The following is a 25,060-nucleotide window of genomic DNA, read 5'->3' on the forward strand; positions in this document are numbered from 1 at the left end:
ATAAAATTTCATTAAAACATTACGAAATTGCGTGGTAAACTAAAAATCATTACATCAAATATACAGTCCTTATTCTTGGGGAACGGAGGGGGCGATTCGTATATGAAAATGCCTTGGTAAAATTTGTTTTAATGATATGAACATCTGCCCACAGACTTTAATTCGGAATTCCATCCTGATATTGTGATAACTTCAATACAAGTAAGAAAAAATAGGGGGGGGGGGACATATCAATGGTTGAGAAAAATTTACTGCAGTTCACCCCACATGTTCTCTCCTACTTTTGGCAAATGTGTATTATTGGCTACGTGCTCTTGAGTATTGATACTGTACATGTATATGTTTGTACCTCCTTCGGGAATCATCACATTTACAGCCGACAAATATGAGAAAATATTGAAGCTCATCTCATAAGAACATGACAGAGTTTTGTTTAAAAAAAGTAATGTATTCTTGTCTTACTATTCACCAGATCTTTCAAAAATCTACAGAATTAGCTGCAGTATTTTCTGTTAAAATTTCAAAGCAAAGTAATACCCGGGCCCCGTATTATAAAGAGTTACGATTGATCCAAATCAATCGCAAGTTTGCAGTCTCCTATTTCTTATGTACATAGTTGCGATTGATATTAATCGCAAATAAGTTACGATCGATATCAACATTTTGTAAGACGGGGCCTAGGTCGGATCCTCTCTGTAAACCAGAATTAAGAATACACTTCGTGCGAGGTTTTATCACATATAGAAATGAAATACTAATGTTGAACAACGTGTCTGCTTGCGCAAAAGTGGCACATCACTTTGATCACTTTATTTTCAAGATTGAAAGAACAAGCACCAAACTAGCAGACCAAATGCAACACGACTTCATTTTCCCGTGCAAGATAGAGAAGGCAAACATCCCCATCGTGAGTTGTTTTTTTCTTCTTCGACAAACTGATTTGGAGGAGGGAGGGGGGTCAGTTGGATCCTGAAGATTTGTCAGAGGATTTGGGTCCAGTGCTCGAGCCCGTTCTCTTCTCCCGTTCGTTCATCTTCTTCTGCTTCATCCGTCGATTCTGGAACCAGATTTTGACCTGAAAACATGCATCACGGCAGAGCAAAATGATTATCAAATATTATTATCAATTTGATAAATGCGGTAAATGTGTCGTAGATCAGTGGCTTGAATACTTGGGATGTGAGGATCAAAGGTACCAGACTAATGTCTTTGAGCAAAGAACATAGACGCCAAAGAAATAGAATGAACATACTATATTGGGTTTTGGCAATATATATGAAGCTTTGTATAGGTATTTTAACTAATAAACACCATGAGACGTTAAGAAGAGGTGGTACATTAACAATTTTTTTTTGCGATTTTCGCGCGTTTATCCAAGTTCCGAACATGATTTAATTTTTTTTTTCTCCCAGTGTTACAAAACGTACGGGTTTAATGAACAACGATATCACCAATACACCAACTATTACTAGACCAAAATATCAATTTCTACATACTGTACTCAAATTGTATGAGCATGTAAAACCATCACATGTTTACTATGAGAAGAGAAGAGAAGCATTTTTAATTTTTTGTTTTTCTTCTTCAAAACAACGCAGGTCTGTGTCCTTTTGAATGTTATAAAATGAAACGTAATCATATCCCATTCATTTTGTTTATATTCTGCACTTTTAATCATTTTAGGTGAGAAACACCCGCATGTAACTTTTGAGCGGTTTGCTTATGACTAGAATGTCGTCTAATTCTTTCTCGTGTGTTTTGGAACAGTTCTTTAATGGCTTCTGTTGTTTGCTGTACTTTTGTTAATAAAATTCATTTGGGAAATCCACTACTTAATAGGGGGATTTTGTCAAACATACTTTTTCTTTTCTTGGAGTATACATGTATCTATAATGTTTGAATGAATTCAAATCACATTTTATGGTTGAATTTGTTTCATATAAAAGCATATCATGTTTAAAATGGAGATTCATATCTCAAAATACCGAATAAATCCATTGACTTAACCTCAAGGCCACGAAACTCCAACCTATTGTTACGCTTTCTCTCTCTTTAAAAAAAATATTCTATACTTCTCTCTCATGTCAAAATGTTGAGGTAAAACTAAAGAGAAGCCTTAATATATTTATCCTTTTTGCATCTTGTTCCTTTTTCTTTTGTCATCTTCTTGTAAAAAAAAAAAATGATTATGACATAATCATTTTCTGTACCACTACACTAAAAGCAATTTGCTTGTTTGGTTGGTTGGTTAGTTGGTTAGTTGGTTAGTTGGTTTTGTTTTGTTTTCGTTATGCCGCACAACCCCTAATTCCCAATTCATAATAGATTTTTAATAAAAGGAATATGACATAAAGATAGGAGGTGGATTGCTATGAAGTTTCAACGAATGATCCAAGTACAAACATTTTCTATTGATACTACATAAACAATTACATCTATCATTCAACACCTACAGACATTATAGATAAACAGATATTCATTTTCATTATTACAATGATAACATATTTTAATCCTCATATTTAATTCCTCATATTGACATTTGAAAACACAACAAATGCCAGAATGCAAAAGCCGTAGCACCCAGGACAAAGAGACTTTGTGTTTTCATATCATCACAAAAACTAATGTGCTCCAATAAGAGGACCTAATATTATGGTTGGTCTGTGAAATTATTTCACTTTTACTGTATAAAATGAAATTTATGAACAGTTTTTTCCATCTTTTCTGGGTGAAATAGAAATTGAGATTGATCTTCAAGATATGTTTGAATTTGCAGCAAATTTACGATCGCAAAGACATTCAAGAAATCACCCTTAGGCGAGTTCGATAGCCTTTTTCTTCTCTTTTTTTAAAAAAATATCTGAGCATTTCATTGGCATGCTACGTAATCTGACCATCACGATGGGTTCTTTAAATGAGTCTCGAGCTAATTTCTTGAAAGTATTTAAAGGGATTGGGTTACTTTGTCTCAGATTCTGAAAAAAAAAATCCTGGATTTAGTTCATGCTGCAATGATAATTATAAACCTTTAGGTCAGTCAGGAACCCCCATAACTTTTACAAGCCGATCGTCTGATTATCAAGATATTTATCATTGTAAATCGAAATCAAATTTGGCGTTTTCCTAACGGTTTTCATAACAGTGTAGTCTTTCGTGGGGAAACGAGTATGGTAAAACCGGTCACTCAGAGATATTTTTTTTGAAGCGCAATTTGTTTAGGGCTTCAATATACGCTAATTTCTTGAAAGTCTTTGAGATCGGGAATCAAACAATTTTTTAAATTTTATTTTAATTCTGACCTGTCTCTCTGATAGGCTAAGTGATTGTGAAAGCCTGGCCCTTCGGTCACGTGTCAGGTACTGATGCGCCTGGAATTCCTTCTCCAGTTCGAAGATCTGCAGCTTGGTGTATGGTCGTCGCTTTGTCCGCCGGGGCAGGGCGGCCAGGGCAAACATCCAGCTCGGCGTGTGATGGGCATCACCTGCAGGGGAAAGGGAATCATTATTACATCCGTTTATTGTTATTCTAAAAAAGACTCGACTGTTGAGATTTTAAGGAAATTGGGTCAAAGGCAGTTACAATGCCCTATGATACTGTCTTTAGAAACCATTTTCGGATTATTCAATATGTCAGTGAAATAATCGTAAGTTTTAATAGGTGATGCAGAAAGTTATTGATATCATGATTGCCTAACATGCTAAAGTTCATTCTTTCAATTCAAATGACTTTATTTCTCATGCAAAACATAATACAATGAATAAGTACAATACAACAAATATATAAAATGAAACCACAAATATAATAGTGATAGCACGAGAAAAGAGGATCTAACTAGAAGCAGGGCTTGTTGAATCATTTGTTCACCAGAGTCTGTTTTACAATATGCCTTGAAAATAAAGTATACATAGAAAATCAATAAATTACAAATATTTAACAAAGACATTAAGAATTTTTTGGGAAAAATATAAGAAATTAAAGAGAGGGAAAATGGAGGAAAATAGTAGAAGGCAAACAAGAAAGAAAGATAGACAAGGAAAAGGAATGATGGCAAAAGCTCTATAGAAAAAGGAGGTTAGATCAGCAGAATGAGGAAGAAAAGGGTTGTTAGCCATATTGTGCAAATTTATGTTCATTTTTTCTTCTATAAAATAGTTGAAGTGGAAGGACTATGATCGAGGCTCAATGTACATACTCAAAGTACCGAGTTCTAAGTAAACTAATAGCTAAAGTTTGTGTTTTCGTAACTCATGAATTAAACATTATGGGCTTGATGAATTAGGGCCTATGTTTAATACTTTTCGATGTAAACTTAAATATGTCACACTCTCAAGAAACATAAATTGTGACAAATCTATTATTCACATATTAAAATAATGTCAACATTTGGAATGGGTATGAATTATCAAGTTGCTAATATTTTATAGCACAAATATCCGCCACCGTAGCCGCTCCTATATTACCCCGGCTCTGCTCACAGCATTCACAGAATTTCTTCCTACCGGTACGGCGGTACCCTTTTATCACCTGGGTGGAGAGTGTCATATATAGATTGATGTCTTGCCAATGTATATTTGTGCCGCGGCGAGACTCGAAGACAGTCCGAAGACATATCCACTTTCATTACAATAGACAATAAATAAACGAAATACAACACAAACATGAATCCGGGATCTGGTCCTGCCGACTCCTGAAATGATTAAATTCTGGTTTTAATCCTTCAAATCAACGTATTTATTGATTAGGGTGGGGGCGAGCACGTACCGGGCCCATTCTTTTTTAAATGATTAAAACGCCCCTAAAATCCGATCTAAATTATACTGGCCCCATGTGATGATGTTAGTTTATTTTACATTTCCCTGGTTTTAGCATCAGCGGATGATTTAGGTCATATTACTTCAAAAGTGATAATGATATTTCGTCTGCCAGTTTGAATTTTGTGTGTGTTTGCGTGCGTGTGTGTGTGTTTGTTTCTTTTAATTGCGTTGGATTAAATCATAGCATACACAGAGATAGACAATAGTTAGCATTGAACGTCACATGAACCTCCTTGATTGCGCTGCTGCAAACATTTATTTCATGGAAGACATCGTAATAATTTCTTTAAAAATGACTAAAGGCGATGAATTGATTTCAGATATGCGGGTACGTTAAATATATGATAAGCCTTCAACTCTCGAAAAATGAACAGTTACATCATAGTTTTATAACCTGCTGTAACTCGACCTAGATCAAGTCGGATCGTCGCAATTTCGAATTGATTTGAAATCATGAAGAAGCCCTTACAGAGAATGTTGATTTCTGTGAAAGGCAAACAGTTGTAAGTGAGCTCTTTTTATTTTTGGTAAATGTTAGTGAAGAAGAGTATCATAGAAAACTATGATTGGAAAGGTATACGACGCTACGAAGTTGCGGGCATAGAAAAGAACCACGCGTAGATGTTTTTCCCATATTTACTGGGTAATGCCTAGGTCACATTTGCGGCGACGGCCGTGCGGTCTAAACTATCTACTGCCAATAGCAATTATAGGGGCGCCGTAGCATTCCCACGGTCACATACGGTAGCGGTCACATGTTGTTAAAGTAGCCGCACGTCGTATTTTGAATGTTTGGAAGAAAAAAACGCACGACTGCCGTAAGGCCTTTGAAGTGAAGACGCACGGTCGCCTTAAGGCTGCCCTATGGCGACCGTGGAATTCCTGCGGCCGCCATAGAGTTGGTGTTGTTGTCGTTGTTGTTGTTGTTGTTTTTAGGGGGGTTCCGATAGAAGTCAATTGTAATTCACAAGACCCTAGGGCAGCTGCATTGCAAACGCAAGGCCATCGTACGACCGACGTATGGTCGCAGTGGGAATGCTCTACGGCATGGCTACGGCGCGCGACGTGTCTAATTGCTGCGACGAACCTAGAAATGAAAAAAGTTATAACTCCGCGTTATAATCCCACGGCGACCCGTATGGCCTGTAAAGATAGGGATACGCTCTAGGGTGACCCTGAGGCCACTGCAGATTCTCTGCGGCCGCCGCAAGTATATCTCAATTTCGGGGGAATACGGCCGTCGTATCCTAGCCGTAGAGCAACTGTGACCTAGGCATCAATACTGTGCTTTGCTCAAGCTGTATATCGTTGGTTTTGCTTTTAGTATGCCAGTCATATCGAAATTTAAAAAAAAATCTAAACAGAGTCTTTCGTTAGACTAACCTGCAATTAGTTACGTAACGACCGCCCTATTCCCTCTCTTTACATCGCTCTCTCGCTCTCTCTCATCTCTCTCTCTCTCTCTCTCTCTCTCTCTAACCTCTATCTCTCATTCTTTCCCCTTCTCCCCTTCTCTCTCTCTCTCTCTTTTCTCTTTTTCTCTTTTTCTTGTACAGGAGGGAAAAAAAGTTTACCCATAAATAACATTGCTGGTAGTATTACGACACAGAACATTTGTGATTATGAAACCTGGGAATTTCCCAAAAGACAAACCAAGAAAACTACAAGAAAGCAAAGGAATTAAAGGGATCCGGTAACTTTGTCTCAGATTCTGAAACAAAATTCTGGATTTAGCTCATGATGCAATGATATTTATAAACCTGTAGGTCAGTCAGGAACCCCATGACTTTTACCAGCCGATCGCCTGTCTAATTATCAAGATATTTATGATTGGAATTACAAATTTTGAAAACCGTTCGCCTGACGGTTTTCATAACACTACAGTCTATTGGGGAAAACGAGTATGGTAAAACCGGTCACTCAAGGATTTTTACTTTTTGGAGGCACTTCTTGATCATTTTGAAGCGCGATTTTTGTAGGGCTTCAATATTACACCATATCACAGACACTAATAACATGTAGGGCCGTGTATCTCAGATTTAACAATGTTAAACGATCCCTTTAAATACATCAGATCGCATAGAAAAGAGAAAATGAACATAGGACCTCTACCCCCTGGACATCCACCCCGGATAACCACCCCAGTCAACTACCCCCTAGGGCACATACCCTCTAGGACGACTACCCCCAAGGACAACTACCCCCGGACAACTACCCCAAGACAACTACCCCCTAGAACAACTACCCCTGGGACAACTACTCCCTAGGGCAACCCCTCTCTAGGATGACTACCCCCAGGACAACTACCCCGGACAACTACCTCCCAGACAACTACCCCCTACGACAATCATCCTCTAGGACAAGTACCCCCGGGACAACTATCCTAGGGGGCAGTTGTCCTAGGGGGTAGGTGCCCTAGGGGGTAGTTGTCCGGGGTAGTTGTCCGGGGAGTAGTTGTCCTAGGGGTAGTTGTCCTGGGGGTAGTTGTCCGGGGTATTTGTCCTGGGGGGGGTAGTCATCCTTGAGGGTGGTTGCCCTAGGGAGTAGTTGTCCTAGGGGGTAGTTGTCCTAGGGGGTAGTTGACTGGGGGTGGGTGGTTGCCCTAGGGAGTAGTTGTCCTAGGGGGTAGTTGTCCTAGGGGGTAGTTGACTGGGGGTGGTTATCCGGGGGGTGGATGTCTAGAGTGTCCGGATACGGGTAAAAAAAAGAAATATGGAACATGAGAGGGGAAATGCGATACGCTCGGGGGGGGGGGGGGCAGAAGAAACAAGAAAGTAAAGAAAGTCAAAATGATAGATATACATATATAGGTATAGCCCCCCCCCCCCGAGAAAAAAAAACCCACGAGACTGCCACTTTATTCGAGACTTATATTTGTGGTCTCTTGCCTTTAAGCGAGGAGGGGGGGAGGGGTTCAGAGCTTATTCATATTACGACCATGAAACCAATCACTTTCGCTTATGACATAAGGAAAAATTATTATTCCTGTGAGTGGTTTGATATTCCTTTGTTATTCATTGTTGTTACGAAACTTAACTTTTGATCACCTGTTTTTGCATTCAATTTTGCTGGTAGGTAATTAATGCCAAGAATTCAGGGTATTTCGATGATATTGTATATCTAATATAATTTAAGTAAAATTGATTCTAAAGAAATATTGCCTGCCACTTAAATCACTTGGTTAAAAATAAAAAGTATAGTAAACAAAAATCAGACCAATACAGAATAGAATAAATTTTAGTAAAGAAAATGGAAAGGTACGTGACTTGCATGTATATTGTGATTACATATACACCCTATCTAACCTAATACAATCATTTTTTCTTTGTTATGAAACTGCGTGGCGAGAAAATCTATCTACTAGATTGTATTTAAAGAGAAGGTTGAGTTCTGGGAAGAGGTGAAAAATAATTTGTGAGCATTACTCATTCTTATTATGCAAGTGTGGAAGAACATCAGTTAAGACATGTTCCCTGGAAAGCATGGCTCTTCAAATGCCTTCATATTCTAAATATGCATGTAACATCGTAAAAATCGGGGGGCCGGCTTTTTACGCAACGTGTTCGTGTAGTCCCATATACATCTCTCTGTGCAAGTGTTTGTAACTTTACCAAGACTTGGCCAAATTTCTTATCATTTTGATGATTTCAGAACCTTGCAATACACACAAATTCTTATATGCTAGATGATCAACCTTTTCTGGTCGGTTCCACACTGTTTCTTTCACAATGCAATCGCATGACCAGAACTCAACTTCATCTTTAATGATCTATGTAAGGTTATGACGTCATGGATCACGGAGTAGAGTGATCACTGGAAATTGTGGGTTTGCTCAAGCCGGTCTAGAGACACCATGGACAGACAGTGCCAACGGACCCCATGAGACAGACTGTGTCAATGTGGCTAACCTTCCAAAAGTTATCTGAGGGTTCACAAGACCAACAAAGCAGGACCCCGTTTCATCAAATTTGTCACCAGTGACAAATGACAGTTCTTTGTTATAAGCTACTGTAATCCGTGCTTCTGATTGGTTATAAGCAGATTTGTCATTGGAAAAAAGGCTTTGTGAAACGGGTCACTGGACATCACGGACAGTGTCAGCGGACATCGCGAGACAGAAAATGTCAGTCTGCCGGAGTCTTTCAAAGGTATCTGAACTTCGGTTCGATAGACCAACTGCCTACCGGGACTGCACGTCGGTCTAGTGGGCCTTCTGACAACACTTCTGAGAGTTCCGGGATCGAATGGTCGGTCTCTTTAACTGTCGTTCTCGTAGACGGTATCCTGGGATGCCCCGTTATTATTTGTATGGACAACGTCCAGCAAATCACCCTAGAATCCTCTATAGTCAAGTTAGCAGCATACAACAACATCGTCGGAACTACTGTTTACAAATGTAGAATCACTGTTGAGCCAGTCCCAAAGATTCTGTAAATATATTAACTTTCCTGTGAACTTTGTGAATTTTACCCGTATTATTAAACTCAACGCCCGTTCAGAGTAAATGAGTGATTGGCAACGTTGTTCTGAATTCCATTCATTGTGAATTCTGTGATTATTTAAAATTAAAATGAAATATTATATGAACATCAACCTTCTTTCTCCGATTTGTATTTCTCCTATAGAGTTTGGACTGTAAATTATCTAGTTTTCGTGACGGACATGTGCGCTATATAAGAAGCCACCATTATTATTATTATTATTATTATTATTAAACAACTCAAACAAGGCGTTATTTTCATGTGGTAAATTTAGCTTTTCAAGATATAACTAACTAGGTTGATTTTATTTAACCCATTACCTACTGGAACCAGGTGGCTTCTGTATTAAGCCTATGGGAATGAGAGAACTCAGAAGTCAACGGGTTAACAGAAAAATTCATAATATCGGTACAGCCTTCGAGATCGTCAATGCGAGTCTCATGGGCCCTGCCCCTTATCTAAACGCATCTATGTAACTATCGAACGAAAGAGCAAACCGACAAAACGTTAGAGTATGTTACATTTTAACCTACAGAAACGCAATTTCAAATCACAAGAAAACATTGATTCCCGGGGCACGCCCCCCCCCCTCCCTCCCTCCCGTAGATACACCATTATATTATATCTTGGAATATTTTGTTGGGGTGGGGTGATGACCAGAGATCTTCATAGTCATTCTCATTTTGTTTATTTATTTAGGAACTAGAACATAATTGAATTACAGTGTATGATTGTGATAGTTTTGCTATACTTCAAAAGTGAAAATCTGACCAACTGATTCTGATACGGTTGTATCCGAAATCGATCCTCTGTCAAAATTGTATAGCTTCTAGGGAAATGTATCTTTATTGTCGGGACTCGGGAGTGATGTAAGATGTTATAGCATGAGAATCGGAAGACCAACATCAGTGTAAAACGTTTAACCTTCCCAAATCGGATTTTGCAGTTGATAGGGGATGTCATATACTGGACTGGTCATTTGTTAAATATAAAAAGAGATAAAAGCGTCATCGATTTGAATCACTGTAACAAAAGGCAGTGGCGTACGGGGGGGGGGGGTTGGGTCCATTCATCTGAAGGAGCACAGATGTCATGGGGGGGGTGGTCATTGACCCTTCTAAATGAGGATACAATAAGGGAGTTTTACAGATAGCACATGGTACAAATGACCCCAAATATCCACAGATCTTTTACACATGGAGAAATTCCACTTTGAGCATCTTAGAATAATAACTGCCAAAGTCCTAGATGTGCTTCATGAATACCTTTTTGACCTCTTGAAAAGATTAAGTCCCACCTGCGTATCATAGAATGTACCGTTGGTGCATAAATAAATAATGTTACATAACTTTCATGAGCGCATATCCAGTATTCATCTCTGTGGGTTTTACCATTTTGGTACAAATGACCTTTAGCTGCCCATGCGCAGATTGTATATGTAAACTCCCTTATTCAAGAGTACTAGTCTATCGATGAATTGGAGGGTGTGGGAGCAGATCGTTTCCTCTTCCTTCCGTTCTTTTCCCTTCTTCGCATTTTCCTTATTATTATCTCTTTCTTCGACCTATGGTTGAAAAGCGGCTGCGCCTTTGACAGCAAATATGTATAAATAAAAATAACAGAATTATTGAACGTGTTATGGACTGTACATCATTAAGGTATACAGTCTGCATGTGTTAAGGTAGCGAAGCCATTTATTGCGCTCAAGTTTTATATCCTCATGCGCAGCTTTTATACAGGTACATGTTAGTAGAACAGTCAAAATGCTAAATAAAAACCAATTGTTTTGCAGCTCCTGAACAATGTCCAAATGAAGAGACAAGTACATCATGTCAGCTCACTTGCCCATCCGGTCTGGCTATAGACAATCTGGGCTGTGAGATATGCCGGTGTACGGTGTAAGGTAAGTCTCAATTCATTCATTTTTATATGTAAATCAGGAGTTTGTTAGTATCCTATGTAGGCTGTACTTGATAACACCCATTACAACAAATTGCTTAATGCCAATAAATCTGAATTTAAATTGTTCTGTGTTAAAAAATATATTTATTACTTCACCTTTATTTATCTCTCTTTTTCTATTTCAAGCTTTATCTTGTCTGTCCTTCTCATTTCCCTGTCGTTTTCCATTTTCTTGTGGATTTTTTGTGAAATATTTATCCTACTTTCTAAAGTACTGTGAATATTACTGTATTTGATCGAACCAATTTACAATGTATTGTATTAAGTTAACATTGTTACGAAATATTGAATACAGCCACTTGTTACATGATAAATCGTCAGACTCCACAAAGTTTCAAACATTACTCACAAAAAATAGCGGAAGCCCAAGAGCGTCTGGCCAAAGCTTTGCCAGAAAACCTTATGCCCCTGGTGTATTCCAATTTCCAACAGTTACACAACTAAAATGTTTATGATACCATTAGACTACGTGAACGTTGATGTTAGGGAGTCAGTCTAAAACTGAAAGGGTAAGAAATAATGCAAGTTTGTATTGCTGCTAACAATCACATTGGTTTATTTCTAATTTATTATCATTTTTAGGTATTGTCACTAGTCCTGATCCTCTTGTTATGATGACATATATGATACTGGAGTTATATAAATCCAAGTCTCATCGGCAATCTTCTTGGAAAGTTTAGGAACTTTTTATCCATTGCACAATAAGGCTTGTTAAAAAAATTGGGTATCTTTGCCTCAGATTCCGAAACAAAATCCTGGATTTAGCTCATGCTGCAATCATAATTATAAACCTTGAGGTCAGTAATGACTGATTGGAACTCGAAATTTCAAAAACTGTTTTCCCAATGGTTTTTATCCCACTACAGTCTATCGGGGAAAATGATTATGCAAAAACCGGTCACTCAAAGATTTTTTTACTTTTTTGAGGTACTTCATGATCATTTTGGAGCGCAATTTGTTTAGGACTTCGATATTACACCATATCACAGACACTGATAACACGTTGTGCCATGCATCTCAGATTTGTAAAACTGGAAACATTGTTAAACAACGCCTTTAATAAATCATTCAACTTCTTCATGACATCGTCAAAATGTTCCAGAACAAATTCCTTTGTTGTCTGCCGTTACGATGGTCATTCTTTGGGGGATTCTGTTGAGTTTATAAAGACAAACGACAGACGATCCAGAATCCTGCATCTCGTTCTGTAGAGACCCAAGAAGTATGGTCAGTATTCACTAATCCCAAAAGATAATAATAATAATAATAATAGCTCACATCTATAATGCGCCTAAAACTTTGTTTCTAGGTGCAGTACATATTGTTACCCCGGTCGTCGGATTCAATCATACCCACAACACAATGTATGCACATTCTCCACTCCCTGGGGAGCATTTCGGCCAGTCGCCATTTAACAAGCGCCACTTGCTCATCCGACCACATTAACTTTCGCATCCTACCGGGTACCCATTTAACACTTGGATGGAGAGTGGCAAATGTAGATAAATGTCTTGCCAAAGGCCATTCGTGCCGCGGCGGGACTCAAACCCCGTACCTTGCGATCTGCAGTCGGGTGACTTATCCACTAGACCACAACACCTCAAAAGATCAATTCCGAATTAAAGTACAGATCCGTATCGAGCATATCCTCCGACGTGTGTATATTTTGTATAGGTTGGTACTCCCGCGGTTGTACTATGTCTCTCTTTTTAAATGCGGTACATAGATGAGCACACCGAAATTTGGCATTTGGGGGGACCAATTCTGATTAAATGTGATCATAATTTGACAAAGTTTTATACAGCTGACCGTTATATTGCCTAAACATAGGATTGGCTGTGGGTATTTCCCAGTATGTTGAAGGTCACAGTTGTCATCCTTCCATTTCTTACGGCTTTCTACCGGAGCGTGTATAAGCAACAATTAAAAGTTACCAGTTACAGAGAATGGCAAATATAGATACATGTATTATGTGCCAAAGTTCATGAGCGAAATGGCAGGGTTTCTAACCCAATACCTTGCAATCCACAGTCTGGGAAACATCGAAGGATTGTTCTGGGTCGAGATTATAGGGACAATCCAACAGTTCTGTCACTTCTGTGGCCCGTTACCCGGTGAATAATTGGAGGGGAGGGTAGAGATGGCAGATATACAGAGGTCCGTTAACACAATTCCCGTTGCACACAATAATTGCACTATACCTGCGCTAATCAAACCTGTCGTGGCTGTGGAGGCAATTGGCCAAGATCATCCTTCCAAAATCAGGATGTCATTTTTTATCATATCATGTAATGGTCATTATCAATACATATGTTCTGTTTTATACTCGGTAAATAAAATCAATCAATCAATCAAACCCCATAAATTCAACACAATGTATGCATTTACACTTTCATTTTCATTCACTTTTGTGCACGCGAAATCTATATTTGAGTATCATTATTATTAAGAGGAGGCGAGTTGGCTCAGTCGGTAAAACGTCTGCCTATCGAACCAAAGATCGTGGGTTCGAATCCAACCCAGGCGGATGACTAAAGCCTTCGTTGTGCGTTATACATGTCCCTCCCCTGTTTTTATAGACGTAGGCTATGTTACGTGGAAAACACTCCGTCCCTCGGATAGGACGTTAAATGGAGGCCGTGTAGAGGAGAGTCGCCACGCCACCTGTGCACGTTAAGAACCCGCTGCACCATTCGTATAAGATAGGGGGAAACCCCGTTGTAGTGGTTCACCTGCACAACCCTAATCAGTTATATCGGGAGGAGAGACCCGAGGGTTACAGTGATTCAGTTCGCTTTTCGCCTCCCAGGCACAGGCGACGCCAAATACTTGATGATAATAATAAGATAATTATTATTATTGTATTTTAAGGCATATTACAATTAATGTCTGCAAACCCATTTACAGATTTCCTGCTTTATATCAAGGTAAATTTTAAAAATGCAAACAAGTGTTGTTTGTTTTTATTTTTTATTTTGCAAGTGATTACGTAATACTGCAATCTTGCATGTGATCAAAGGTGCATAATATAGGATTTCGGAGTTTGTTCAGCCCTTTTGATAAAGCGTTCATTCAGTTTAGCCCAAACCCTATTTGTGGCTGAGTCTGTCATTCAAAAATGCACTTGGGCAGTCAATCTGGTAACATTTGTGTTCAAATAAACGCGTATGTTGTGTATAATATATTTAGGCCCCTTCCTGTTTTGTTTTTGTTTTTAATTTACATGAGAATAAAATGATTTTGATTAATTCCGTTCCATTGTCGATATCGGACGCACTTTAAACATGGTCTTAATTAAGTCATGGTTAAACAAATTATATTTCCCTAATGTCTTCATTTTCCATAGCTATATCAGATCAGATGCCACAAAATTCGCCCTCCCAAATAAAACACAAACAGAACTATTTTTGTTGTTGGGGGAGATGGTGTACTCATGGTACATTAAAGGCATCGTTTAACAATGTTAAATGATAATAATAATAATAATACATAAGATTTATAAGGCGCCAAATCCACTTGACAATAAAATGCTCAAGGCGCAGCTTGTGCAAAAGATGAAATACGTTCATGATACATTTATACAAAGTACAATAGGAAAGGTACAGACATGAAAGGTTATGGTAATAAATTATAAGCTAAATTAAACAGATATTTCTTAAGATTGTTTTTTAACACTTCAGCAGAGCTGCTATTCTTAATTCATTGAGGGAGAGTATTTCATAATGAAGGCCCAGCATGACCCTATGAGTAACAAGTAAGCCAGAGTTTTGAGAACGTAGCTGTCTAGAGGGAAAGTAATGCTTAATCAAGCCGATGTTGTACATGGTATCAGTGTTATCAGTATCTGTGATATGGTGTAATATTGAAGCCCTAAACAAATTGCGCTTCAAAATGATCATAAAGTGCCTCAAAAAAAGTAAAAATCTTTGAGTGACCGGTTTTACCATACTTACTTTCTCCCAATTGACTGTTGTGTAATAAAAACCGTTAGAAAAACGAATTTTTAAATTTCGATTTCCAATCATAAATATCTTGATAATCAGACGGGCGATCGGCTTGTATAAGTCATGGGGTTCCTGACTGACCTAAAGGTTTACAATTATCATAAAGTTACTCATTCCCTTTAAAGGTTGGAAATGTATCTTCATTAATTTACGGGGTGCGGGACAGAGTATAAGTTGTTAAACCATCGTGTACTGATATTTATATCTGAATGTATAATAATCATTTCATGTCGCTCAATAAAATGAGAGTGTACTTTATTTTGTCTAAACTTAAAATAGCAAAATGTATCCAATGAATTTTAAAAACAAAAATGATTTAATATTAGTATTGATTGTGTTGCTGTTAATGACGACTTCGCTGTATTTCATATTGGTAGTCCTTATTTCAACATATCATGATATAAACCATGCTGAAATAGAGCATCGCAAAATAAGTAATACTAGACCTGTTGAATATTTACTGAATGAGCCGACGTGATATGCTATTTTTTGTCTAAACTTAATAGCGAGTTATCTATTGACCTTTGACCAATTATCCTCGATTAAACAGATTCATATTCATACATATTAATAGTATTTAATATCTCTATTCTCCTTTGGTAGATATTTGTAATGTCATACTTTGAAAGTATATGAAAGGTAGATGTTTTCAATGTCATACTGTGACAGTATATGGCAGATTTGGTGGAGAAAAAACTCGCGTCATCCCGCTGCGTCTCAATTTCTTTCCTTTGAATGTGGCAGAGTGATTGAGTACTGAAGAAACATATTAGTGGCCTGGCTAAGATAAGAACTTGGACAGTGCTCCGATAATATTTTCATCAGTCTTTATTTTGATCAAGATGTAGGGTTGGGGGTAAGGGTACTTTTCGTTTGGTTTTAGAATTTTGATTTAGGGTTAGGATTAGGATTCAGTGTTGTGTTTGGGCTAGGGATGGAGTTAAGAGTTCGGTACTGCGGAGGCACGTCTCGTAAACGTAACGTTAAAGACACCGTCATGAACGTCCCGTAACTAATCCATTTGACCACGAACGTTATTTTGTGCGAAGTTATTGAGAATCCAAGATGATCTTACTGGAAAACAACTTGATGACTATTATCAACATCATCGTAAGGAATATTCGAATACGAATGGCATGGAGATAAACATCCATCTCGGACTTGCCACAAAATATAGTTACATTACGAGAAGTTATTAAACTATATTTATCATGGATCGATCACATACAAGTTAATTGTACGTGCATGCTTAGTTCCGAAAACAATTTGATATAATTAGAGCAAAACAATCAGAATTTTTTAAAACTGTTTTTTAACACAACGAATAATGTCAATTTTGGTCATGTAATGTCCTACGTTCCCACTGCTTCCCAAAATATGTATTTTTGCTGATGCCCGTGCATGATATATTCAAAAGTAAAATGTTTTTGCGAAAGTATAGCAGTGTTAAAATTATAATTTCGTCAATACCCCCCCCCCCCCTCGGAAAAAAAAATAATATAACAAAATAAAACAAATTTAAAAATAAAAAAAAAAATAGAATGAAAAATAAGTAAATGAAATATTACAACATTAATTAATATAGGATCGACGTGTTTTTCAAAAGCAAAACCTATTGAGGCGTTATAGTTTGGGCATGGAATATCAGACCCATGACTGAATTGCTATTTGTTTGTATTTTTCTCAAACTTCCTTTAATAGTTTGATCTTATTATCAGATTAAACGGGGTAGTATTGTATGACTACGATACGAGAAGATCATGATTTTAATCGTTAATTCAAGATATATAATATAAACTTACAGACTGTACGGAGAAAATTCAAAATGTGTCAAACAACTATACATACGACCATAATTAACAGCCTGAATATGACATATCAGTGCATGAAAACAAAATAAATAGACTCGGACGTCTGTTACGAATTTCATGACGATTAATAACGCACACAGGGCGGTCGGATCTGTACTAGTGAGTAAAATAAAATAGTCTGGACTCCGAGCAAACATTATCATTTTTTATATTATTGTGCAATTTCTGTCGACGTATGAGAGAATGATTTTTTGCGAATACGAAAAATCATTATGTTACGATACCACAAATGATAATTACAACATATAAAAAAGGAAACGATATGTGAAAAGGAAAGGGTTAGAATGTATGCCCGTTTGCCAGTAGACACAAATTCCTCTAATTGAACAAAATGACAAGGCACATGAAAGGCGTTCTCCTAAAGTACCATTCTGTAGTTCGTATAGCATATGCGAATTTTGAAGACAATATACAAATTGTAGGAACTGAATATTAGATTATTCGCGAAACATTGTATGCCTCTACTTTCCATAGACCTACGAAGAAAAAAGATGATTTATAATTATATTTTTGTGCAAAAAATAATACAAAAATTGTTTATCAAATTGTTATAAAATCCCTGCTGGTTTATATTTCACAAACATACCGTAAGGGTGCCAAAGCTCTGGTATCCGTAAAGTAGCTAATCCACAGTGGAAATTACACCAAATGAGTTCCATTAGTCTTCCAGAATACACAGTTTGAGACATAATGTTCTCATAATCTATCGTCAAGGAATACCATTCATTTTCTCCCACTTGATTTTCTTTTTCTTTTCCGTTTTGGTTGTTACTAAGTAGCAAGAGAAGCCGCCATCCTTGGAGATACTTAGCCGCTCTCTCACTTATTCCATCTTTTTATCTCTCTCTCCGTCTTTCTCTCTCTCTCTCTCTCTCCTCTATCTTTCTCTGCCTATCTCTCCTCTATCCTTCTTTGCCTGTCTCTCCTATATATATATCTCTCTCTTTCTCTCTTTCACGCTGTCTCTCTCTATATATCAATCCATTTTTCTCAATATTTCGTTTTTCTCTCCCTTTCTTTCTTTCTTTCCCTTTATTTATCGCCCACGTGTATGCCTTCTTTCAACTGCATTTATCTCGCTAACTACCTCTTTGTTTTGCTCTCTTTCTCCCTCTCTTTCCCTCTCTCTCCTTCAGAGTCGTACTTGACTGGAGATAATCGAATTTAAATGGAGGACCATTTACAATATTTCACTAAAGATTCCCCTGTGTCGTCGAGAAAACAACTTAATACGTCTGGCCGAAAACTGATACCCGAACCTTCTATAAAGGAAAGACAAAATAGGGGCAAATCGACCCAAATGTCCCAAATGTGCCTCCACATTTATCATTTGTCGTGTCCCTTGGTATTTCTATCACAAGGTTCACCTCGAAGTGTGATTGTGATAAACTGTTAGGATCAAGAACACATAATGAGAAGTTCAAGGAACTGCAGAAAGCTATAATTCAAAATGGCGTCCAGACATGTTGACCGTATAGTGAGACATATTTTGAATATTACCTTTCGCAGATAGGAAGTTGATGATTATACACAGAGAAAGCAATGACCGTGGAAAGACAAAAGAAGAAAAAAAACATAACAGCAATTCGGCTTACATCATTCCCACACGTTCCTTGTTTTAATACTTATTAAAAATCATGCACTGCATGTATTTGTATTTTGCCTTTTACTATTTCTCCCCATTTTTTCCTTCCAAAATGTATCATTTCTTTGCTAAATATTTTATAATTTAATTATTTTTATATGTATACTTTGTTTTCAAGACGTTTTGTAAAACAGCCTCTGAACCGGAACTAATACTTCAACAATCTCTGCTTCTAGTTGGTTCCTCCTTTATCGTGCTATTACTATTATATTTTTAGTTTCATTGTTGTTGTTGTTGTAATATACTTATTCATTGTATTCTGTTTTGCATGAGAAATAAAATCATTTAAATATTTGAATATTAAGTGCGGCTAAATGAAATGAAATTCAAATGATGCTCAGCATGTATCTGTATAGCATGACGAGAAGGAACCATTGATGGCATACGGAGAAACAAATCGCCTAAATACTCCTGACAAAACATTATCTAAACATAGTGCCGTTGTCAGGTCTCAAGTAAATCTGTTTTAGAAAGCTCCAATGATTAACACGCTGAAACTGAAACAGAAATACATGACACATTTTCACGTACGGAGTATGTTAGTTAGAGCTATAGTTTGCTTTTACAATGATATAAATGATGATAATATTGTTGAAACGACTCCAGACGAATATGGTTTTAAACATTTGATTACTGCTATTGCTATTTCCATGTTTTACCCGTACGTTACTGGCGGGTGTGGATTTCATTTACCATACTGTGTGATTATATGCTAACACAGTACTACTTGCAGTTATATATATATCAACATGGGACAAACTCTTTTAGAAGATGCGTGGAAATGAGTACTCATATCAACAAACGTAATGCTGTATCTATGTATTAGTGAATGATTTATAGTTCCCAAACTAAATTTGTAATTCGTTATGAGTAGGGTTATGTCAGGGTGGGAGGCGTATATTAGTATTATATTGTTATACTCATTTGAAGGTAAGAAGAACAGAAAACAGGAGAGAAGTATTGAAAATGTGATATATCATCCAGAATTCATCATATCCTTTCGTCGAATAATAAAGTTAGACCGAACTTTTCATTCTCTTCGTAAACATATTTTCTAAATTTGATAAATTTAAGTATTTAAGTTTTAAAATTAGAGTATTTGACCTACACTGTAGTAATATTAATTTGATGATATGGTGAGCTACATTCAAAGGCAATAACAAAGCATGTTGAAATAAATGTAGTGAGCTTTGAAATGTAAATATCACAAACACGATGAAAGAAAAAAGAAAAAGATTATACTAAAATATAAGATATGAAATATAAGAAAACATACTGGAAAATATATATGTCAATAGGCTATAAATACATCAGTAGCATAACCTGGTTATATGAAAATGAAATACAGGATATATTTTTCTCTTCGAATTATTTGTTTGTATCATTCTTCGTACTTTATAAAATCTCCTCGTTATTCTGTATAGGTCCTGAACAAATTTTTAAGAGAAAAAAATCCACACAATTATATATATAAAGAACGTCATGAATTATAACCAAAAAATATGTTTTTTTCCTTTTTGAATATCTGTGTTTTTCTTTCTTTATTATTAAAATACTAATTCCACATAGTTCAGTGTTAACTTTCGTACTCTTAGTCTTATAATGTTATATTTTCTATTTACATGAATCATTCGCTTAACGTTAAAGAATTGTTGAGTGCATACTGTTTCAAAATAACTAATGGTAAAATAAAAGCTCTCTAATATTTAGTTTTATGTATATTCTAAATAATCAGTTCAATTTAATGTTGACTCCTTAATTCTCATCAGCTTATACTAATTTCCCTTCTCAGTTGTTTTAAAATATGAAGAAAAAATCAAATGGAAATAACAAATAAGTGCAAACATGACATCATTGTACTTGAGCTATTAAAGAACATATAGATGTTCGAGTTTCTATGTTGTACCTTTTTGATTCCACATAAAATATTGTATATCCACATGTCGCTGCATGAAAAGGCTTTGCAAATAAGAAAATTAGGATGGGAGGGTGGGTAAAGAAACAGAAAAGGGAAGAAGAAGGAGCAGATAAGAGACAAAATGAAGTCAAATTTAATAGGAAAAAGAAAAATAACAAGAACGAAATCAGAAAAGGCACACGGGTTGTTGTTGTTGTTTGTTCTGTTGGTGTCGCGACCCTCTGTTTGTTTTGTCTGTTATACCTCATAAAATCCCGTCCTATTTTGGGGGATCTATTTTTGTATCACTTGTGATTTTTTTTAATGCAATTTTTTTCTTCTTATTTACTATTGTAATACTTAAATATAAGACAAACAAGGTTTGCAATTACACACACTGTATGATCTTTATATTACTATGTTCAGTATTTTTACCAGAAGTATGTATCAGTAGATTATCAATTATTGATATAATTTGTAGAGCATGTTCCAAATACGTTAATGAAAAATAAAAAACAAAAGGTTTGTTAAAAAGGTTGTGTTATGACCAATAAAATCACTTAATAACAACCCCACAAAAGGCACGAGGAAGGAGGAGGTGAAAATAATTAGGGAAAACCAGTTTTGAATCAAATTCAAAGTGTGTTTTTTCCTGTACATAATTGTATATTTCGTTTGATATAATTCTAAATCATATTCGTCTGAATATAAGTCATTTGCTTATCTTTTACCATTCAAATAACCATCGATATTTCTTGCTGTGTTAGTTAGTTTTACATCAAAGTTAAGTTCCTGTTTGTATATCGAAATGTCGTATTTTGGTTTCATGAATTCTGAACTCAACTCCAACGATTTTCGGAGAAGAAAAACAAGCTTAGCTTATCTCAAAAGCCTTGTTGATCATGATTTAAAGAATTTTAAACACTAAAATGACATAATGAGCCAAACTTTTTTTCAAAGCAATGCAAGAATATATTGATTCTGAAGTGGATTCTGCATTTGATTTCTTGACAGCCTTTGCGATCGTATATTTTGTTTTTCTTTTGTTTCGAGGGTGATCAAATGAAATCAAAATAGCTAAATAATGAAAGAGTTTGAGAAATGTTGAGTAGAGAAAACAAGACAAATACGACGTATAAAGAAAGAAGGAGAAGGAGGAAGAGAAGCAGGAGGAGGAGGAGGAGAAGGAGAATTGGGCAATGCCGACCTACAAATCTTCCCATCACAAATCGACCTACAAACGCCGCTGAATCCCGTCGGGATGGTGGCTGCCTATTATCGGGGAGTTTCTCCGACCATGACCTTGTACCATCTGTGACTTCTCAGCGGCCTTCGGTGCGACAGAAAAAAGATTAGTGTTCTTGCAACTTGTCTAAAAATGCAATGTATCGGTTGGTTTGTATGTTTGTTTCCCTCTTTTTTGTTTTCAAATTTTGTTCAACCCTCTTTCGAATTGATACTTTAGAATAGTTCATACGATACTATTGAATAGTTCATACCTTCGCCACTTTTATTATATTCTTAAATTGCAAATTCTTTGCGCTTTTTTTGTTCATGCTTCATAAGTGTGTGTTCCTTTTTTTCTTCTTCTTTTTCATTTTCCGTTGATTTTTTTTCTTCATATTTTTAAAATCCTTTCCCCCTTCTTATGCTTCTACAATGCTCCACATTTGGTAAGTTCACTTCGAAGTGCAAATTTTGATTAGCTTATTTCTAGTCGATTATGGTAAACAACAATATTATATACCCTCCTGCGTAAAATTAAGAAGCTTCATGAAGCTTCAAAATTTTGCAAAGCTAACTTTACTTATCAAAATGCTAGTTTTTCCCTCCTCTTGCACTGCACTTTATTGCTCAGAGTAAGTTGAATATTCTAATGGAAGCAATTTTTGTATTTCAAAAGGAAAATCAAAGAACTGTCATCGGCAAGAATTTTAAGACCTATTATTGTAATTCTTTCGTTTGTGATACACCGCAGGGTTAAGTAAAATTATTTTCAACCACATTAAATAATAACATGATGCTAAAAAAAACTAAATATTATAAAACAAGAAGCATGTTTGTATTATTTTATTACTTGTATAGCCTGTGATAATCAACTTTACGATGAATCTTCCTGCCAAATTGTCTATTGTGTACATGATTTACTGCTAGAGCTACACTGCTTTGCATATTCGAATCTTTTATTTTCCATTATCTGCGGTTTTTTGTAAGGCAGTCGTGAAAATTCTTATGGAAGATTACCATTTTTTTTTATAAAGCGTTACAGTACCATATACTAATAACGAGTGAGTGTACTAATGGCATAATAATGGTGAAATATAGGAATATGGAAATCCTCAAATTTTATGACATAAGTACACAAGTAGAAGTAATCCATTCATAAAGGAACCCTGCACAAATTTATCACTTTACGGATAACATATTGCATAACTATTATAATGTACTGATAATTTGTCTTTCTCGAATTTCCACCTCCATAGAATAGATGGTATTTTCATTTGATAAAATCTAAACTTATTTTAAGATTTCGAACTGCATTTGGAGAGCAACCAGTACACATTTTAAGCAATTATTCAAGTCAATGTATAGGTTTACTCAGATTAAGAAGTTTTTTTTTTTTAAATTGATTTATAGTTGGAAATAACACTCGTCGAATCAGGGCAAAATACAACTTTTGTTCCCTATCGTCTAGGTCATATATTGCGTAATATATATATAATACTATGTGCGAAAGAATATTGAAACCATCAACGAATAACTATATTAAAAAACTATTGCATGAAATATTATCATACACGCACATATTCGACAGTTTGGAATCCGGTGAATGTAAGAATTCGGTTAAAATTTATTCATAATTCACATATGTGAAATCAACGTCAATACTCTGAGTTTACATTTGTAATTTAAAAACACTGAAGACATGTAATTTTTAGTTTACAGTCACACTTTCATAATCCATTACGAAACCAGACATTTTTTCTATATATTACATAAATAAAATGTGTATTATGAGAACATTTTGTTATGAGTTAGTACGTCTTGTGAATATTGTAAGGTAATGTCGATTTAGTTCTAAATACAGTTGTGACTGTGCATCTGCATTTGATACAGAGCGAGTTAAGAGATTTTCTTTGAAAATGTCAAGTACATTTATTGAATTATACCAATGCTGCTGACAAAAATAAATGTTTGCGGTCTTTTTCCCGAAATTAATTGATGTCATCTGGCTAAAATGAAATAAACAAAATACAGACTGATCAAGCTAAAAGTGATATTTTTTACCTCACGTACCCAGAATGAAAAATGAAGATTTGGTTCATACATTATAACAAATATAATTCCATGCATGAATCAGATATTTCTTTATGATTATATGAGATAATTTAATTTACACCACATACCTCAAGATTTATCTTCATTTTAATCATATAATAATAACTAATCGTAATTTTCATTGTATATCAGACATGTTATTGATAACTATGCAAGAAAAAATATTTTGTGAACCATATCTTTCGTTTGCTGATGTTAAGGATTTGGTTGTGAATTCGAATATCTCCAGCAAAACTATATTTGTTTTAAATCTAATTAATTAAGGAACAGAACGGATTTTCCGATACTTAATTAAGTCAAAGTAAAAATCCATTTTGTAAGATATCGACTTGGTGCAGACGATTTTGTTAATCGACCTGCAACTCTTTTTTACTGTCTTTTCTTTCTCTATTTTTTATATTTGGGATGGGGTTCTGAAAGGACTTATTTCTCTCACTTACCTGCCATGTTGAAAGGGTATGTGGCAGCAGAGGTTGGGTATGAAGGATAGTTGAAATAAGAAAGATGTTGCTGGTGAGGATGAGGAGGTGGGGCCGTGGCGGCAGCATTGTACATGGCTGCCGCAGCGCTACCCATGGGCGACGGGTAGCGTATGTGGGCTCCTGCCCCCGTTCCACTCAGGTCGAACCGTTGAGGCTGCTGGCCAGGGTGCAGCTCCATGCTCATACCGTTGAACTGAAAGGTCGGTGTTGATCTGAGAGTTCTTGTCTGATCATCGGCCACGGGTGAGATTCCCGGTGGACTGCTGGCCGTCGGCAGACCCATGGAGCCCGTGGTCGTAGCGGACACCGAGGGTTGCAAGAACCGGCAATCGGGACGGGAATTGACGTAGGCGAAGTGGGCTGTGGCAGCTCCAGGGTGATGCATGTAAGCCCTGCCGCTACCTGCCGCAGTCGACGTGGAGGCTGTGGTGGTGACGACCCGATCTCCAGCAGCTCCACTTATCTGCATGAAACCAGCACTTGTCATTCCTGCGGGATTGCGACCCTGAAATGTTCCAGATATATTACACGAATTACTCGCAAAACCTTGTGGGACGTTTTCCAT

The 25,060-nt window shown here is 36.5% G+C and overlaps 1 protein-coding gene across 1 annotated transcript; it reads right to left on the reverse strand.

Moving 5' to 3' along the window:
- Nucleotides 1–654: 654 nt before the first annotated feature.
- LOC576228 (homeobox protein Hox-C9-like) lies at nt 655–25,060 on the reverse strand. Its single transcript, XM_776557.4, has 3 exons — nt 24,454–25,060; nt 3,300–3,481; nt 655–1,075 (listed from the first exon to the last, which is right to left on the reverse strand). Exons 1-3 carry the CDS (start codon nt 25,058–25,060, stop codon nt 959–961), a joined length of 906 nt encoding a protein of 301 aa, XP_781650.2. The 3' UTR covers nt 655–958.

The sequence above is a fragment of the Strongylocentrotus purpuratus genome, unplaced genomic scaffold (assembly GCF_000002235.5).
Source record: "Strongylocentrotus purpuratus isolate Spur 01 unplaced genomic scaffold, Spur_5.0 spur5_scaffold_6, whole genome shotgun sequence".
Lineage (NCBI taxonomy): Eukaryota > Metazoa > Echinodermata > Echinoidea > Camarodonta > Strongylocentrotidae > Strongylocentrotus > Strongylocentrotus purpuratus.

What these genes read in the sequence shown, in the direction of transcription:
- LOC576228 (XM_776557.4), bottom strand. Translation starts at nt 25,060, where the DNA reads ATGGAAAACGTCCCACAAGGTTTTGCGAGTAATTCGTGTAATATATCT. An exon ending in ATACCCTTTCAACATGGCAG is followed by an intron (nt 3,482 to 24,453) that starts GTAAGTGAGAGA and finishes TTTCCCCTGCAG; the next exon opens with GTGATGCCCATCACACGCCG. An exon ending in TTAGCCTATCAGAGAGACAG is followed by an intron (nt 1,076 to 3,299) that starts GTCAGAATTAAA and finishes GCATGTTTTCAG; the next exon opens with GTCAAAATCTGGTTCCAGAA.